Source organism: Chrysoperla carnea, chromosome 1 (genome assembly GCF_905475395.1).
Source record: "Chrysoperla carnea chromosome 1, inChrCarn1.1, whole genome shotgun sequence".
Lineage (NCBI taxonomy): Eukaryota > Metazoa > Arthropoda > Insecta > Neuroptera > Chrysopidae > Chrysoperla > Chrysoperla carnea.
Window position 1 is genome coordinate 90,432,718 of NC_058337.1, and position 20,825 is coordinate 90,453,542.

The following is a 20,825-nucleotide window of genomic DNA, read 5'->3' on the forward strand; positions in this document are numbered from 1 at the left end:
ATTGGGCAAATCCCCACCCCCTTTAATTATCAGAATTGATTTAGACTTATTTTTAGTCCAACTTCATTTTAGAAAAAATCAATCTTTTTATTTAAAATTGCCTTGGTGCTCGTACATCCTTAAATACAAATCTGTTCTTAAAATAAAAGTTTGATTTTTATCGATTTTAGTAGATACTTAACTTAAAATAAAGTAACTGGTTTGATACACTTAAAAAATCACTAACCAACTAGAATATTTTTTTTTGTTTTTGATTATTGAGACAGTTTTTAATTTAGACCGGTTTCATGGTTAAACTTATACACACCCATTTGTCTTAAGATCAGTTTTTGTATGTTTATATGTTTTTATTTAAGTCCGGTAATTATTATTTGCTTCTTAAAATGCTATTAAAAAAAATCTTAAAAACTTCCTATTTGGATAAATCTATGTATAGAGACATCGACAGCAAAGGGTCAATGAAGAGGTTTTTTTTTGTTTGTTTATAGTCGCGCAGTATATAAGTAAAGATTCGTAGGTTTATTGATAAATTAATGGTGTAAGAATTTTTTTGTACAGGCTGTCCCGAATTTTTTTATGGACAATTTATGAATTAATCTAGCATCAAATATTGTTCCGAGATTGAAAAATTAGTCTTAAACTTGGCTATTTCAAAATCTTAACCACTAATTGAGCAAGACCATTGCTCAGTCTCGTGTAAATCTTTTTCACTATTTTACTATAAATGCCATAAGGATTTGTGAATATTTCATTAAAAAAATTTTAGATCCCTCCTTTACTCTTAAGTATTATTGGATCGTATCAAGCTAACTACCTACTTTTAAACTGCTTACCTTCTAAATTATTTAGCAATAGGATTGAAGTAGAAGTTTTATAAAAAAAAAAATTAAAACTATTTGTTAGGTTTTATAACTGTACCCAAAAATGTAGTACCTATCAAAAAACACATCATCATTGGTTTGCCATCAATAACCTAGATCAATTAAATTTCACACATAAGTTAATTAGAGTACTTGTATTAAAATTAATGTATGAGCTTTTGCGACCAGCCGAGATTTCTAAGTGGGGATTAGTTTGGGTGAACTACACTTTGATATACAGTGGACCTCGGTAATCCGGCAAACGTTTTGCAGGACCGTGTCGGACTATTGAACTAGTCGGATTATAGAGTACTGCCTGAGATCCCCTATAGTCCGGAATTTTGTACAAAAGAGTACCTTGTAATCCGACAAATCACAAATCCAATGATAAGATTCTATTTGTAATATTCAATAATATGTATCTATTTACCATCTTTTAATAAATAAAAAAAAGTTCGGATTACAAGGGGTACTGGATTAGCCAGGAGTCGGATTCCCGGGGGTTCACTGTTTTAAATACTCAGTTAAAGCAACCGGGAGTAGAATATAAAAATAGATTATTGGGCGATAAACTAAATTACACACTATCATGAAATAATATTTTATGACAATATGTATGATATGTGATCCGAACCAAATTGTTTGATATGTGATCCCAACCAAATACGCAGTTACGCGGGCGGTATAATTAATATTAGGAAAAAATTTTTTTTTCGATTTTTGGTAAGATTTTAAATCAACAATACCAACAAAAAAAGAGAAAATGCCAAGGTCATCGAAACGTGAGGTTCTATTTAATACTCTTAGAAGTAAACACAAACAATGCGATCAAAATAATAAAAAAATGTTATGACATCTGATTCAATCTTACACGAATCGTAAAAATTTGTCATTATTAATGGAAAAGTGTATGAATCATCCTTATTGGAGATATTAAGTTTCGATTTCTGGACACTCTGTGTATAATACCTTTAACTGTTCACTTTAAATGACTAAATTTTATTTCAAGTGTAATTAAAGTTTGAAGTATGTTATGTAATTGCTAAGGCGTATTTTGTGTGGTAATATTTCTTTTTATTCTATGTATTTGTAATTTTTTACAACAAAAAATATGTTTGGGACGAAATTTTGACCTAATTTCATTGATACTCATAGTAAACCTTTAACCGTTTAGCCGAAGTATATACTTTGTTTTTTGTATCTTGTAAAATACAAAACAATCATAATAATATTACCTTTTACACAGCATAGCTTTTCAAACTTTTTTCTGTTACATGAAATATTTGAACGGTTGTTTTACAAATGAGGGGTCACTAATTTCAAATCTATCCTCAGTTTTATTCTAGCAGCTCTAGTTTTTTAGATACAGCTACTACCTTCATATTGGGTCTGTTTACATTTACATTATAGGACAGGCTGAAGTCAATGCCTACCAACTTTTTCACATATTCTCTTAGCTTAGTTATCGAACTTTATTCGCTCCGAGCGTGAATTTCGTTTCCATGACAACGATACACTACTTTAATTATAGAATTAATGGATGCATATATAATTGTGTGGATTGCATTGAAAACTTACATTTAAAATTTAATATTCTTGTTTCACAAATTTAAATAAATAATTACGATAATTAACATTTGAAAAATAATATTTGTACAATTTGATTTCTTATTTTCACAATTTTTAATGCATTAAGTTTAATTAATTAGTGTTTTTCAATCATTTTAATTTGACAGTTTCTATATCATTAACATGTAAATAATTGCAAATTAGTCATAACAGCCCACTTTATCTCCAAAATTTTTCACTTAAAGCGCTGGCATCGATTTTATTATCCCTACCATGACTACGCACACAACGAATAAATAACTAACTAGTTAACATAGTAATAAAATCGCGAAAACACTGGGTGACAAGTTCCACACCTACATGGGTTGTACTCCATGAGAAAAAAATAACCTTTAACAATACAGATTCACAAGAAAACTATGCAAATTATTAAGGAAAATATTATAATTATTTAGAAATAAAAATAATGATAAGATGAAAGTAATATTTTTATTGAAAAATCAGTACCTATAACGAGGTTCTAACCGGAGTTGTATATACAGAAATAAGAGCATAGCAGATTGTTTTTTTTTTTGCAGTTACTTTGGAGTTACATTTATAACTTTGCTTTGATTAACATGGAATCCAGATTTGTATTTAAAAAATAAAATATTTTGATATTTTAATATTCACGCTTGCAAATTATTAATTACTTGAAAATGCAAATATTGTATAACAAAATTTAGTACAAATTTGTTTTGTGATTCAGCCGCTGTCACTGAAATTAAGGAAAAGGAGGTTGCATCGGTTGGAGAGACACGAAAAAGTCTTCCAGTTCCAAGTAAAAGAAGAAGTAACAATCCAGACGAAATCAAGACTATTAGGAATATCAATCCTACGACAAATGGACGATTTTACTCGCAATCTAGGTCGAATTATGGCTGAGGACTGAAAAATTAAGCGTCAGGAAACCGGATTAAGCGAGGAAAAGCGAGTTGAAGGGTAGCATTTGGGTCTTCAAAGTTGACATTGTGTATATTGCAGTATATAGAAGAGATAAACGAGGTAAAGGTTGGATCTCTAAAGTCTAAATGAATCATAGTTTCACTAAATGAATCATTATCAAAAGCAAATGAGAGAAAAATATACTGTATCACTTTTCATTCTTTAACTCCATCGAACTCCATGGACGAATGCCGCATTTTTTTCCAAGGGGATGTCAGTAAAGTTGATTCTCTATAAGTCTTTAAAATTGGTTCCTTAAATGAATCAACGAATCAAGTATGGAATACATTGAAATGACTCATTATCACGAGCGAAGACGTGGGCAAAAGCTAGTATAAAGATAAAATCGACAAAAAGCATCTCAATTTTTTAACATTCGTTATTTTACATATTGTTGAATCATTAATGTTACTAATTCAACACTAATCATTACACTGTCGAATGAATTCATGAATGTAAATTTTCAGAACAAAAATCACAAGGGGTACTTAAACTATTATGTTGGTATATAAAAAAGAAAAATTCTTCACCGACTTTTGCACACTCAATTCCGACGGATTCGTTAAGTATACGAATTCAAGTTTTATGCATTTTAATCAACAAATATAATATTTGCTGCCCTTGAACTGCAAATATTCAATAACAATATAATAATATTTTTCTGAGTCTAGACCGGTTAATAAAGAAAGACAACAGAAACTGACAATCTTTTAACAAATAATGTGAGAATATGTTGTATCGATAGGCTTGCTTTACAAGCGCCTAGTTGGCAATATAGTGGTCAGCCAACGATTTATTTAAAAGATACATTCTATCTTTGCAAAGCACTTAGTAAGTAAAGTGTACTTAACGTTTTTTTTTGTTTTTGCATTAACATTGAAATAATAAAACAAAGAAAAAAACTAAATCAGGTTTTAGTTACAAACCAGAATAACCTTTTACAGCCATTTCAACATTGTTGTTTTAGAAAAATGGTTATTTAATATTATAACCATAAAATGGGATCCTATATGCGATATTCAAATGCGAAATTAAATTTAAATTAATAGATTATTAATTAGATACTCAAAAAAATTATTTTAAAATGTAAAGAAGGGAGGTTTGGTATAAAAAATTACCCTTAAATATAATTTGATTACATTAAAATGTTCAAATTAATTTTATGAAATACAGGATCCCTTTATAGCGTAATCAGTATACGATTGTAATTTTTATATTTAATTCGAGTATATATTCGATGAGCTTACGATGATGATGACTTTCGTATAGTGTTTTGTTAGTTTAACATATCACTTCGATATTATTGAGAATATAAGACTGAGTACAAAATTTTTTGATTAAACGATTTTACTAACTTTATTTTATTTTTTTGTCGTTTTGTTTTTTCTTAAATTGGTTTACGAAACATCCTTCCATCATGCGTGCTGTAAGTATTTTTAAATTCATTCTCATTCTTGTTTCGTAGTGTTAATTGGTATATTAAAGTGAACCTTGGACTAATTTTGTTTTGGTTTGTTGTCTCTGTTGCCCTTTGAATAACAAAAAAAGATTTACGAATCATGCTAACATAACACGTGGTTGGCAAATGAAAGAGACACAGGTGTTGAAATATTATATCTCATAACTTTAGGAGTTCATTAAAATAATATGGAAATTCTTTGTTATTTGACTGAATAGTGAGAAATAAATTCTTCGTGAATGAATTATTAAAGACAGACCATATTCTGATATAGAATATCTCAATTTGAGCTTCTTATATCTCATAATTGTCTGTTTCAAACAATTTTTCGTAAATACCGTAGGTAAATTAGGAAAAAACTTCAGTTTTCTCCAAACCTATAGAAAATTGAAAATTTTGAGCTCTTTTCAAATTGTGAATATATTGACTTTTTTTATACCAAACTTAACCGAAAATATTAAGTGGGTCAATTTGGTGGGAAATTTATTTGAAAGTTTTTGTATTCCAAAAAAAGGCGAAAAGATTTTCCTAGAAAATATTTTGAAAAATTTTCGAAATTTTCTAAGCGAATAGGAATAGCGTTTTTCTAAGCGAATGGAAGGCCGTCATTTTACCCTTCGTAAATATTTTGTTTTCATAATTATTTTTAAAAGATTATGCAAGCACTGATACACTGTGTAAACTGGGTGTTTTAGTAATTAACCCAGTCAATTGCTTATTTTCACTTTTTTTTAAATTAGATTTGAATTTTTGTGATACCTTCTCGAGTTTCAACTAAGCAGATAATAATTCCATACAATTTCCAGAACATTTTGAAGCAATTATTTGAAAGCTTAAATAAAAAAAAAACTAGAAACATTTGTTATGTTCGCTTTATTTACTGAGTTGTGGCAGATTTTCCAAAAAGTAGTAAAAGTCATTTTATTTTGCTGGACTTTTTCCAATCAATATTGAGCAATGAAATTTTATTCGTTAAAACAATCAGTCAGTCATTTTAAAAAGATTGGTTGAAGTTATAAAAAAACTAATATTTTTCAGACAAACCATTTTTTCGAAAACCGTGAGCTTTCGAAGGAAATGCAACTTAAAAATATGATTATTGCATTTAATCGAAAGAAAACACGCTTACTATGGCAAAATTTGGCTATTGCAAAAGTCTGCCTGTGTAAATGACTTTGACCTAGACAATCATCAATAAAATTTAAGCGTATATTCTTTCGATTAAATGCGATAATGGCATGTTTTAACTTGCAAAAATTCTTAGTTTTTTTATGAGGTTCAACTTTCTAATTTAAACTGTTATTTAAAGTGTCTCTCACCGCTTAGAATCTAAATTGGCTATTAAAGAAACCAAAAGAAAAAGGTCCAATCTAAAGTGAGAACATGATATTCCTCACCAAACTCTACAACTTTTGTTTAAATTATTTTTTATTGGTTAGTTACAAAACGATATTTAGGAGTATAGATTAAAATGGCCCAGCCTGTATAATTCACATTTTATAAACTCTTCTTTTTAAAAAGAACCACCTGAACTAAAAAAACTATTTTTTAATTTACAGATAGCTATTTTGACGGTAACAATATTATCTATTTCTTCAATAAATTGCGCTGCAATTCTTCCAATCGATACAGCTTTTGTAAAATCTGACCGTGTTGGTAATGATTTTTCATATTCAATACAAGAAAATCGTGGTATATTGGCTGCAGCTATAGATCCATTAACTCTTCAACCACAACAATTGCTACAACAACCGCAGCAACAAGCTTTACAACCACCAGCGATTTTGAATCGACAAGGAATAATTTCAGAACCAAAAATATCTTTGGAACAAGCTCAACAACAACAATCCCTGCAACAACCATTACTTCAAATAAATCATCAACAATCATTACTTCAATCGAATGGTTTAAATGCAGCACCGAAATTAACGCCATTACAACCTGCTGCATTGCCCCTTCAAAGCTTAGCTTTAACTAGTGCTGCTACATTGCCAATTAATTATATTCCAACTGGACAATATGCTTACGCTTATCCTTATTTGTATCCATTTGCTTACAATTTAATAAAATCGTAATTTAAACACTGATTTTATTTTTATTCCAAAAAATTCTTTTATTCATACTGAAATTTTCATAAAAAGTTTGTAAATAGGAACTAGTCATGTATTTTTGAAAACGGTTTTTTTTTGGATCTGTAACATGTTTCGTCCGTACAACTCTTGTACAGAATGCTTAGATTATATTTCGGTATGAATAAAAAAATTAATGTTCGAAAGTGTTTATTCACACGCTTACGCGAGGATAATTTTTTATGCATGCAAGTCCGTCTCATTTGAACGCCTTCAAATAATGTCATTATAAACTTTTTGGAAATACATGGAAATACTCATTTTCATGATATTAATTTCACCTCCATTAGAGTTCACCTGAAGGTCTCCTCTTGAGGTAAAATAAAATTGCTTATTCGTAAAACTACTATATCCCAAGCGTGATAGTTTTAGAGATATTTTACCCCTAGAGAAGGAGCGACCACTAAACCATTATCTAGCGATCATTATCAAGTGTGTAACTAAAAATGAGCGTTTGAATAACCATTCCGAAACAAAATATTTACTTTTTTTTATTCATTTGTAGATTAAACAGAAATTCGAAGCATTTATGTTTTCAGTTCTTGGGCATTAATTAGTTTAATAACTAATTTTAAATATTATGTATATTTTGAGCAGGTGATGGGCCAAATGCAATAATTCAAAATTTTGATAATAGTGCCAGTTTTGAGTATAATTATATTATTTGAATGTATAATATTATTGTAGTTTTATTCAATTTTAAGTTATAATAAGTTTTTTATATGTATTGTCTTTTGTTAGGGATACCAAATATAAAAATATACGGATGTCATTAGTTTATTAACAAAGCAGAGACTCTGTTTCTCTACAAATGAATAAAATAGCATTTTAATCATCATTTGTGTTTTATAAATTATTTTCATTAATGTAATATTTTGTATCATTCATCTCATTAAATAAAAAACAATGTCATGCAATTGTTTTGTTTTTATAAAAAATAATTAACGAATTAATTCACATATTATTTATATGCAACTTGTTAAGCACATCTAATATACATATTGCATTAGATAGGTAAATTTTAAAAAGACGAAAAAAGTTTAAGTTAACAACTCTCGTTTTTCTCTAGCTTATAGAAAAACTAGACTGATTTGTACTAGTTTTGAAATTATATTTGTTGTTATACGGCCGGTCTCATTTTTTTTAAATTTAAAAATATTATAAACATTACAGTTTTGCACTTTGAATGCTTATTCTGTTACTAGAAATGGAGTAACCAGCGTAATATTTTCAGTTAAATTTTTGAATTTAACATTAATAAATGAAGATTGATACTAAAAATTGCACTGAACCATATTTAAAAGAGTGACAACCCCTTCAGAGAAGTATGAACCTTATGTAGCCTTAAATGAATTTGAAAATATCAAAAAATTTTGACCCCTACACATGATATTTATGAAGTTTTTGTCCAATGTCCAAGTATTCAGTCAAGATTTTACTATAATTTTGATTTTATCTTTGATAAGCTTGTCAAAAGTCTTCAAAACCGAAGTCTTTAAAAACATTCTTGGTCCGGAGATCTGATAACTTTTATTTTTTCATGAAAAAAATGTTAACCTTCTCTCAAAAGGTGCGAAAACAGGTTTCTTACAAAAAATAAAAACGGTAAAAGCATTTTGATAAAAAACAAAAAATAAAGGGTTTAACAGCTAAAAAACAAAAACAAAAAAAGTGAGACTATTACACTTTGCTGAGTCACCTATTTTAATAGTTCTGTAAAATTGTGCGGGAACTGTATATTTATTATTACTGATGAAAATTAGATAAACAAGTTGTACGCCTTGAAAAATTGGTTTAACTTATGGATTAAACAAACAAAATATTTGGAAGAGGTTGTAGGTATTTCATAAAAAGTAGGCCAATTTTACATTCGAAATTTTCAAGACGAAGTTACAAGAATAAATCTTTAAGGCAAATATTTTTATAAGTTCTTTATTGAGAACAATAAAACTGGCACATGTTACAAACATTAAAACTAGTAAATTCAAGAAAATTTCTTATAAAAACTAATTAAAAAATTAAAACATTTTTTTCCTTAAAGGAAATCTACTTTTCGAGATATATATTTATATTTTTACTATTTTTTTTATAACTTACAATTATTTACAAAAAATAGATAATTGAAAGTTAAATTTTTTAAATATTTGCAGAAGACATTGTTAAATTACTCTTTGAGTAATTTTTTTTATGAACACAATAATATAATTATATAAGAAAAAATTCTCAAGTTCCGTTTATCATAGCAAAGTCATCACCTTGTCCATTTGACAATGTTTAATAATTAGACGTAATAATAGGTACGGAATTACAATTAAAAATAATGGGTATATATATGTTTTTTGGCAGGAAAAGATCACAGCCCAAATGTATTATTTTGGAAATTTTTATTAATTTAATACTTGTTTGAAATTTATATTGTATCATAGATATATCCATATTTTTTTCGATCGTTCGGTGGAAGATATGTTTTTACTGATCCTGTACCAATACTGTATGTTGTAATTGGAGTACCGGCTGCTGGAATGCCAGAAGGAATTCCTGCAGGAATTATTGGTATTCTTGAAGCTGGTGCTTGTGGTGGTAAGTATCCTGTTGGCACTGAAAAAATTCATGTTTTTTTATTAATGTACTTTGTGACAATGCCAAAATTTAATGTCTATAAATAATATTGTTTCGCGATATAAAATCCTGAGCAACTTTCGAATATTTAAAAAACACAAACGTTGAAAACCATTATGTTCAGACGAATCTTATATTTTCTCCCTCCAACTTCACAAATATTTCATAAACCGGTTTTCTTAAAATATGAGAATCGTATCTTTAAAATAGGATTTTAAGAATACCACTTTTCAATTGAGTTTTATTCAATTTCTGAGCCTTTTTTTGATTTTTTTAGATTTTTTTGAGCCCCACTGGGACACACTAAACATGTCCGCATCAGCCAAATTTTTATAGAAGATTGAATAAACATCGGTATCAAATTTTGTTATTATAGCCCAAAATGCAAGGTATAATTGATTAGATTTGGGATTAGTAATTGTCACCTAAAGTAATCATATAAATAAATGAATAAGTGTAGTTATTCTTACCAAATGGAGCACCTGATCTTGCAGCAGCTTCTCCGGCCCTTAGTTGAGCTTCAGTTAAACCCGGTGGAATTGAAAGGGATCCTCCAGTTGGTTGGAATCCAGTTGCCGAACCAGCTACGAAACTTAAATCATGATTTCCAACTGAATTTTGATAGGCGTAGGTACCTTGTACATTTCCAGTAGCATCTGAAGACTCAGATCGTTGGTATGTATCGGTATTAATTGTAAAACTATAACTAGCATCACCGGTATTGGCTTGATCACCTCCAGCAGCTCCACCAGGTACTGGAATTAGTGGTGCTCCACTTCCTGCACCTGCTCCAGCTTAAATATAAGAATTTGTTTATAATTCAAAAATAAAAGCTTTTTATAATAATAAATACCTCGTGCAATAGCAGCGCCTTGATTTAGTTGTTCTTCTGTTAAACCTGGAGGAACTGAAAGAGATCCACCAGTTGGTTGGAACCCAGTAGCAGAACCTGCAACGAATTGTAGATCGTGTGTTCCTACCGCGTTTTTGTATAAAAAGCTGCCTTGTACGTTTCCAGCAGCATCTGACGATTCTTGTCGTTTGTAGTCATCTGTATCGATCGTAAAACTATAACTAGCATCTCCAGTATTTGCTTGGTCATCTTCAGAGCCATCTAATGAATTTGTGCTTGGTACATTTGGATTAATTGGAATTACTGGTGGAAATACAGCTCCACCACCGCCGATTGCAGGAGGAGATGCACCTGCAGCTATAATGGTTAAATAATTGTCATTATTGAATTTTCACAAATATTTTTTGGTTATTTATATTTCTTATATTTACCTGCTCTAGCTGCAGCTTCACCAGCTCTTAACTGATCTTCGGTGAGACCAGGAGGAACTGATAAAGAACCACCAGTTGGTTGGAAACCAGTTTCAGATCCAGCCACAAATTGTAAATCATGTGTTCCTACTGAATTTCTATATGAAAAACTTCCTTGAACATTTCCATTGGCATCTCCAGATTCTTGTCGTTTATAATCATCTGTGTCAATCGAAAAACTGTAACTAGCATCACCGGTATTAGCTTGAGTGTTTGTACGTTGTATATCTCCATTGTCGATCGGAGTTTGCCCGTTTTCATCAGCGCTTGGTGTATAGCTTCCATCATCTCCTGGAGGACTAATATCGACAGTTGAAGGTTTATAACTGCCATCATCACCATCGTCTCCTGCTTCTGCTGTTGAAGGACCAATGGGACCTTGCACGTTTTCATCGGCGCTTGGTGTATAGCTTCCATCATTTCCTGGAGGACTAATGTCGACAGTTGAAGGTTTATAACTTCCATCATCTCCATCATCACCAGGTTCATTACCTGATGGAGTGTATCTTCCATCCTCTACTACCTGAACACCTGATTCATCGATAGTTGATGGACGATAACTTCCATCATCGCTTCCACTGTCACCTGCATCAACAGTTGATGGTTTATAGCTTCCATCGTCTCCACTGTCTCCCACTTCAGGAGTTGATCCTTTATAGCTGCCATCATCACCATCATCACCTGCTTCAGGTGCAGCACCACCAAGCGTAGCAACGTTTGGTGTAGCAGCTGGAATAGCTCCAGATGGACCTACATTTCCTAAACCATTAGGTGTAGCTAAAGATCCACCAGTAGCGACAAAACCAGTTTCAGCACCAGCAATATACGCCAAATCGTTATTTCCAGCTTCATTTCGGAATGAATAGCTTCCTTGAACATTTCCATTAGCATCACCGCTTTCCTGTCGAGTTGAGTCTCCAGCGTTATAGCTGAATGAATATGACCCATCTGGATTTGGCCCAGTTGATTGAATTGGAACTCCTGGTACTGATGCCCCTGCTCCAACGTTTGGAGTGATTGGTAATACTGGTAATGGAAGTGCTGGAGCTCCTGGTCCAGCTTGTCCTAATCCATTAGGAGTAGCTAAAGATCCACCAGTTGGTACAAAGCCAGTTTCAGCTCCGGCAATGTATGATAAATCATTATTTCCAGCTTCATTACGGAATGAATAGCTTCCTTGCACATTTCCATTAGCATTACCACTTTCTTGTCTAGTTGAATCACCGGCATTGTAGCTGAAAGAATATGAACCATCTGGATTTGGTCCGGTGGATTGAATTGGAACTCCTGGCACTGATGCACCTGAGCCGATATTTGGCGTAATTGGAATAATTGGTAATGGAACTGCTGGTGCTCCTGGGCCGGCTTGACCTAAACCGTTTGGTACAGCTAATGAACCACCAGTAGCTACAAAACCAGTTCGCGAGCCAGCAATGTATGATAAATCATGTGAACCAGCTGCATTACTATATGAATAACTTCCTTGTACATTTCCAGCAGCATCTGAACTTTCTTGACGTCTTGAATCGCCAGCGTCATAGCTGAATGCGTATGATGCATCACCGGTATTAGAAAGATCATCTTGAGAACCTTGGCCACCAATATTTGGTAATATTGGAATGGCTGCTGGTACATAGGCTCCAGCACCAAGTGAATTTTGTAATGTATCTAAGCCTTCTGGTACAAAACCTTGCACACCAGCTGTATATTTCAAATCAATCTTTTGTCCAGTTGGTGCTGTGTAAAAGTAATGCCCTTCAACTTGATTAGAAGCATCAGCACCTTGTTTGGCAGCAGAATCTATACCCGTGTCATATCTGTACAAAAAAAATTTACGTTGTTTACTCTGGATAATAAAAATTTGATCAATCTATTCTCACTTTTTATTTTTAATATTTAATCATTTGACAATTCAAACACTCTTGAACAACAAAATATGTAATTCAATATTGACTAGAACTCATTACGCAAATTTTTCCCGAAGAAAATGAAAACTGAAGTTTGAAGTCAGTAAATTTTTATCGTATCATTTAAAGTTCATCCTATAATAATTGATCTACTTCATACCCGAGACTATAAACTTTAGAGAAAAATACTAAAAATTAACTCTACTCAAAATATTTCTTTCAATAATTTCGATAAATTCTTTAGTTTTTAAGATGTTTATAAATGAAAATTATTGAACAATTTCCATTTTAACATCAAAAAATTTTGTTTCAAAAAAAGTAAGGCCAATATAATATTACGGTTCGCTGTGATATTTCTTGAGGTAAAAATGATTTCAATATCTTCAAAAGTTTCCACCTGATTCAACATTTATTGTTCGAAGAGTAGGTAAGTGGAATCTTTTTATTATTGTAAAACAACGTATTTATAAATATATACAAAAAAAATTCAATTATAATTTATAATTAAAATTTGTGTTTTTTTTTTATAAGATTAGTTTATGTTAAATATTTATATGTGTATTAATTTATTAATTTTTTTAATCAGAGCAATCAGGATAAACATGATATTTATAATAATTGTAAATACCTCCTGCGGTTGGAATATCAATTGAAAAAAGTATACAAATGTCATCTTTTATTGTAAATAGATGATCGAATTTCAATGTCAAGTTCAATATCTATGACATTGTTTCATTATTTAAAAGATTCAATTATTATTTTGTCTATTAGGTACTTATTTTATTTACTCGTTACAAGAGAACGTTATAACAAAATTTTCAAGCAAGGTTTTAAATTTTGAATTTTCTAGGGGCATACCAATTAACTATGGCTCTCATATCTTGACGGTCCTTGCATCAAGCATTTCTGTGCCTCTTTGGAATATGAAAGTAATGATAACGATTTAGTACACGTTCTTACAAACTTTGGCCGTATTTACGTAAAATAAAATTTTTCCTCTGAATGTCATTTTTAACGTATCAGAAGATTCTCTTCGAAGAATCTCGAAGTTTAAAGTTTTTCGATGACAGTAATCAGAAACTGATCAACCTGTTATATAAATCCCTAAAGTAGTTCTTAAAGTTACTATTCTGTTTTGTTGTTTTTCTGTTACTATTTCTGTCTACTAAGCATGTTTTCAAGTCAAAATTTACTTGGTTCATCCATTTTGAATGAACAATCAATTGCAGAAATGTGAAGTAACTACATTTTGAAGTGCAAACAAAGTATCAATTAAAACAGCTTTCAAAGGAATATTTTTTCTACAACCCACTCTTTTCAAAATAACCTGTTTACATTTTTTTTACTTTTTACCTACTTGAAAGAAGTTTTTAGTTTTTTGAAAATTTAAATGAGTTTCCTTATGTGATTTTATAGTAACGTTTCTCAATATCCTTTATCCAATTTACAATAGTCTCTCATTACATTTAAATCTAACAAATCATATAATTAACAATTGTAAAGTTTTGGTTTTTTTATTTGCTTGAACCATATCTTAAGATTTTTATTTTTATGACGAGAACCTTTTAAAATGAAAGTGAAGCTTTAAATTAAGTAGGTAAAGAGAAATTCAAAAACACCTGCCCACTATAATGGCCAATGAGTTAACAATTTCTAAGTGGTTTCTTCATAGTGAAAAGCTTCCCTCTTTACTTTGATTTAATTAAATCCAAAAATTTTAATATTTATAGTAGGGGGATGCTCCCAGTCAAGTCCTTTCCCTGAATTTCAAAATTGGTGATTTCCATCCTCCGTTTAAGAATCTGGGGGGAAAACTCTAGTAAAGTGCTGAATTGTAATAAGTATTACTATACTACTTAAGTTCTTATAAAATTTCCGATGCTCAGTGGCAGATAAATAAAGATAAAAGGTTTGGTTTGATTTTGCTATTTTTTGTAGAATCGAATAAACACCGCTTGATTAAGATCAGTAAAATAATTGTGCATACTTTGTTTTTTTCAATAATTGCAATACATTTTAAATGCTTTAGGCGAAAATTGAACAGTGTAGTCATTCTGCTTAGTTTTATTAAAAAAAGAACAAAATTTTTTTATCAATTATATTATCTAATAGACATATCAAATAGGTCATAAAATCTTAATTAACGGTTAGGTAGTTTAGTCGAATACCTTGAAATGGAATACAAAATTTTTTTAATTGACTTCCAACAAAATAGGAGGTCGTAAGTCGCTGATTCGATTGTCATTATATACCCATATATCACTTTCCAAATAACAGATTTGATCATTTTTGATCAATTTGTGAAACTACCCCAGTAATGAAAAAGTAGAGTAGTGCATTGTATGTGAGATCGTATGCAATCTGCTTTATTTCAATTATGAATGACGCGAAATTCGGTGAAAGGGGAAAAGTACGATTCTTACTTTGATTATAAATTGTTCTGTAGAAAAGTAAAATAACTTAGCACGAAAGAATAGTAAGCCAGCACACATTTTAAAGAAAATGAAAGCAATAAATTGTGTTTTGATATACTTAATTAGCACTAAATGTGCTTGAATTAAATCACTGTTCGATTTTGTATGTGCTAAAATTGTTATGCTGGCTCAATAGACCCTATCTCGCCTAAAACCAAAATTTTGAGTATACTGTGAGTTAATATATTCAATTTTTGTGAATTATAACACGATGGCCACCCAATAGGCAAATTATCGAATTATTTTTTTGTTTGATCCAATTACTATCAGGCAAGTTTTGCTGCTGAATTTTTTTTACGGATATTAGTAATGACACGTTGGAAAAAGCTTGCTTTTTCTAGAGAAAAGAACAAGTTTGGCAATGGTAATATCGGATTACTTGCAAAATAAGTTTTGCATACAGCGTTAACTTTTTAAGATCATAAATTCCTTTGAAACTTGGCGTTTACTTTTTTAGAATCATAAGCCATAAGGAATGATAATAATTTTTGAACTTTCAAAAAATTGTAAATTCACCTTTTCAATAAATTGTATATATGGTGAAAATCATCATTTTTCGCGAAGGTACATGTAACAGAAATTACGTCAATTTTTATATATTACTGATCTCTTTTGTAAAGATTCATAAAAAGTTGTTTTATAATAATATTACCTATACAGGTAAATAAAATTTTCGTTCGTTTCTCTTTTATTTGATAAAAGAAAACGTGGAGAATGCTTGAAGTTCATTCTTTTTAAGTCAGATTTTCGATAACAAGATTTAATTTGAAAATGCATTTAAACTTACCCATATCTATACGATCCATCGCCCTCAATTAAAACAAATTGTGTTCGTCGTCCGGTAGGAATTTGTGGTAAATTTTCCCACGCGAAACATGTCGATATTAACAAATACACAGTAAAAACCTGTATACAAAAATAAAATTAATACTGCAGATAAATGGTAGGCATTTTATTTTAGTTTATAGTAGTACGAGTGCCAAGGCAAGTTTGGACTTATGGTTGAAGTTATTTATACCTTATTTTTAACTTTGATGATGAATTTTGTTATAACTTCATGAATGTAGACGGAAATTAAGAATAAAATTAATTGATATCTCCCTGGGTTTTCGAAAAATTGTATACCTACTTTTCTTTTCGTCTTATATTGTCAAGTTTTAACATAATTCACCATCAAAATTTAAAAAACATATTTTTTTTAATTTCTCTCTCTACTACCATGCTCATATATCCTTAGTCAGTGGGCATAGCGGATTTTTTTTTCGATAATTTATTAAGCTTTCAACTTTAATTTAAATAGTTTTCTTTTAATTTCCACCGACTAGTTTTGGAGAAATCTATGAAAACATATCATCCATCTACCGTTTTCCCATATAAGACCAATGTTAAATATGCCTACTTTTGAAGTCTTTTATTTATTTAAATAATCGGACAAATCCCCTAAGATTTTCAGAATTGATTTAGAATTAGTTCAACTTCATATAAAAAAAATCCAATATTACTCTGGCGCTCGTACATCCTTAAATAATGAATAACTTATTTCATTTAAAAAGTTTTTTATTTACAAAAGAAAATTAGAAAAATTTCGTAAATATTATCTGATCAAATTTTGTTAACCTACCGTGTAATGTTTCTTATTAATAATTGTCATTATTAACAATAAAAATAGTCCCCTCACAAAAAAAAAACCTCCCCCTAAAACACCTCTAGTCTATATTGTGTTTCTATTCACAAAAAACAAAACACAATAAAATACTCAAGTGTCTATTCCACACTGCACATAAATTCCTCAAAGATTTTACTGAGGAATTAAACAAACACTGTACCTACAGATATTGAACTAATAATGATTACAAAAATCAGATTTGCTCTATTTATATGTGAGAATAGGTCATACATCATAAATGGAATCTCGGGGGTTTTATCTATCTCATATGAATATGTGTACACCACATTACTTATACTTTACCTATAATGTTTTCATATTGGTCATTTTTAAAATTGAAGGTAGACAATTTTTACACCTTAATCCAGTTTTAAATGTTAATTAGAACATTTTAATTTTGCAAGTGTATCTAATAGACAAAGATAGCTGGAGTTATTTTTTTATAATTTTAATTCTTTATTATTACTATATTATAATTATTAGGTGAGGACGACAAATTAATATTGTCTATTTGTGGCAATTATACCGTTATGCACATGTTAATGTTCATAAAAAAGATGATTTTCTTGATTTTTTCTTATTATAACCGGAAAAACAGTTAAAATTCACTTTTATTGAAATATGGTCAGAAAATAAAAATAATATTTATTTAATTTAATGTGAAAAGCGTAAGAAGCACGATATCCGTATCCAAATTATTCGCTAACATTTTTAAAGATTAATTATGGCAAGACGGCTTTTCATATTTATACCATGTATATATGTAATATATATCAAGGTATACTAATTTTAGTCCCAAGCTTGTAACGATTAAAAATATTGATGATACGAACAAAATTTTGATATAAGTGCTCATAAGATCACTGAAATTAACAGTCCATTAATTAGTTCATTTCCTGTCTGTCCATCGGTCCGTTTGTCCATCTATCCGTCTATGTACACGATAACTCAAAAACGAAAAAAGATTTGTGTCATATAAGTGAGGTCGAGTTCGTAAATGAGCATCGTAGGTCAATTGGGTCTGTGGTGCGTAGGACCCATCTTGTAATCCGTTAGAGATAGAACTAAAATTTAAATGTAGAAAATGTTCCTTATAAAAAATAAACAACTTTTATTCGAAACATTTTTTCGGAAACATCACTGTTTACCTGTGAAGTCGAAAATTAGGCTCAAATTGAACAGTATGTATTATAAGAGAATATCAGTTATGTGTCTGTGGCATGTATACATGTGTAATGTGACAGTGCAATCGACACTGTCTCTACATAATATTTCAATAATTAACTCAGTTGATGGTTTGTTTTCACTTGTTTTTAATTTAATTTTTCATTTCATTAAAAAATTCCTTAGTCAAGTATAATTCAATGGAAGTCATTTTTCTAAATTTTAGAATAACGAAAAATACATTAATTTAGTGAAATTTTTTCCCTAAAATTTATTAAAATTAAAAAAGTTAGTGGGCTAAGATCTGTAAGATCTGTTTTACACTGGGTAAGCAGTTAATTATTGTTCAAGGAAACTATTTACTAAAGTATACTCTGTAGAATAAAAGTGTTTAACTGAAAGTTAAAAAAAGAGCTTTCACTGAAAATTGGAAATTGAAAAAATAAATTTTCTTGTTATGAAATAGGTCTACATTTTAATATACATTTTTATTTTTATTAAAATCTTATACACTGGCCTTAATATAATTTCAAATTTTAGAAACTGGTATTAAATATAGGATTGAAAGACATTTCTATTAGGTCTTAAATATGATACGGCAATACGATAGCTTTTACTCTTCGAGTTATCTAACCAATTAAAAAATTGAATTAATAGCTTACGGTAAACACCTGAAACTTTTAAAATATCGAGTAATGGGCAACTTTGCAACGAATCTTCAAATTTAGTATTATTTGAATTTTCCCAAATTTTTCAAACAAAATTTCCTATTTAAAATACTTATTCCAAATTTCAAACAAAGCTATCAAATATTAAACTATCAAGTTTAAAAAGGAATTCGGAAAATTTTTCTATAGATTCTTTTCTTGTCATCACGTATAATTTAAAAACAGTAAAGAGAAGTTTCTATTTGGTCATAGGCTACGAAATCTTATACAAATTGTGGTTTGCCTGTCATTGAAATTATGACAAATTATGACATGTTTCTTCTCCACGTCTTACAACAAAAAAGTGATCTATATTACATTTTTTAACCTCCGTATTTAGACTATTATTTGATGTTAATGTTGAAAATAACAATTGTGTATACATATCTAAATTTGCAGCACAGGAAATGAAGAATCCTAATAATGGAGATGTAGAATCCAAATATTCTACATCTTAACGTTTTATACTTATTATTTTAAATAGATCAGAATGAATTTGCATTCCACCTAAAAACCAGAAAAATGTTTTAAACCCTAAGAATGGTTAAAAATTTTAAATCTTTCAAATGCGCTTTTTATGTACGTTCATAAAACGTGTTTCATGGTTCAATATCATAATGAGCCATGAACCGTACCCTATTGTATAAGAATGAATTTTTGTTTGACTTCCAGTTGACATAGTTTTGGAAATAAATACCACGATACTCGAAATCAAATTGTCCTAATGTACACCTAGGTTCAACTCGCCATTTGTGTCTGAAGATAAAATAGAATATCTTTAGAGTTTACTGTAGGGAACGGCGTCATAAAATGTGATTGAAACATAGTAGTCCTATATTATATTTTTATTTTTACAATTATAACTAGATATATAAAAGATAGAAGTATTAGGAGTTTTTATCACCTGATTGAATGATTTGCATGTCATTACCGTAATGAGTTTTGATTGATTATATGAATAAAAAACGGTATATAATGCGTAATATAAAATGTAAAAAAAAGTAATTACAACATTATTATCATTGCACCTCGTAAAATACTTGTTGGAAAATGTAAATACATTTAAATAAATTTTCTTTGATGTATGGCCTAGTACTTATTTAATATAATAAAATAACACGTACAAAAAAATTAGCATTCTAGTATTTAAGTTTTACTAGTAAATACATTTTTCTTTCTGCATTTTCTTTTTTAGGTAATTTTTAACAGGTTTATTTTAATAATATTCTGATCAGCTGTCTATTTTATTTCTACTTACAGCCAATCTGGTCGACGAACGACAATTGGTGTGTGAAAAAAAATTATTTATATTTTTAAAAGAAAATATCTTTTTAAAACTAAATTTATTGCATATATTGGAATGAACAATATTTAGTATTTTTACTCTTATTGTAATAAATTTAAGTAACTATTACCATCTCCGCCAAGCCTTAATCATCGACACTAATGATTATATCAATTCGTTTAAAAGTTACAAATTATAAGATTCTTAGTTCCATTTTCATACATTCAAAAAATTTTGGAGCATATATTTTTTATTGTAAAATAAAACTCCAAATCCACTTTTGTATAAAAATCTTAAGAATATTATAGTTGAAAAATTGGGACTTTCTTTGAAAGATGGTAAAATTCTCGAAAAGTTTTATATTGTATTTCAAAAAGTTTTCAAGTGAAATTTACAAATTTAAAAAATCCACGAGAAATACGATTTATTCCTTATAAACCGATTTTTGAAAACTTAGCCATAAAATGTTCCCAATCAAGTCGGTTCGACCGTTAAGGGATAACGATACGAAATACACAGACGCACAGATAAACACTTTAAATGTATAACACTTCTTCTTAAATCAATATCAAAGTGATGGTCAGGGACCAGATGAGATGAAAAGGATACTTTAAGAGCTATCATTTTTTGGGACAAATTTTTGGAAATATTTTAATTGAAATTGAAATATTTGAGTTGA

The 20,825-nt window shown here is 29.6% G+C and overlaps 1 protein-coding gene across 2 annotated transcripts; it reads right to left on the reverse strand.

The window, feature by feature from the left end:
• Nucleotides 1–9,368: 9,368 nt before the first annotated feature.
• LOC123296663 (collagen alpha-1(I) chain-like) lies at nt 9,369–17,154 on the reverse strand. 2 transcript variants are annotated; one of them, XM_044878245.1, is made up of 6 exons: nt 16,946–17,154; nt 16,112–16,230; nt 10,905–12,760; nt 10,474–10,830; nt 10,103–10,414; nt 9,369–9,599 (listed from the first exon to the last, which is right to left on the reverse strand). In XM_044878245.1, the coding sequence occupies exons 1-6, from the start codon at nt 16,973–16,975 to the stop codon at nt 9,412–9,414; spliced, it is 2,862 nt and encodes a 953-aa protein (XP_044734180.1). In that variant the 5' UTR covers nt 16,976–17,154; the 3' UTR covers nt 9,369–9,411. The 2 variants fall into 2 exon arrangements, with proteins under 2 accessions (XP_044734180.1, XP_044734172.1); XM_044878237.1 differs by having other exon boundaries at nt 10,091–10,414.
• Nucleotides 17,155–20,825: the final 3,671 nt, after the last annotated feature.

Excerpts from the sequence above, each read along its gene's own strand:
- LOC123296663 (XM_044878237.1), bottom strand. The coding sequence starts at position 16,975 with ATGACAATTATTAATAAGAAACATTACACG. Across the intron at positions 10,831-10,904 it reads TGAAGCTGCAGCTAGAGCAG|CTGCAGGTGCATCTCCTCCT; the intron begins GTAAATATAAGA and ends TAACCATTATAG. Across the intron at positions 10,415-10,473 it reads AGGCGCTGCTATTGCACGAG|CTGGAGCAGGTGCAGGAAGT; the intron begins GTATTTATTATT and ends CTTATATTTAAG.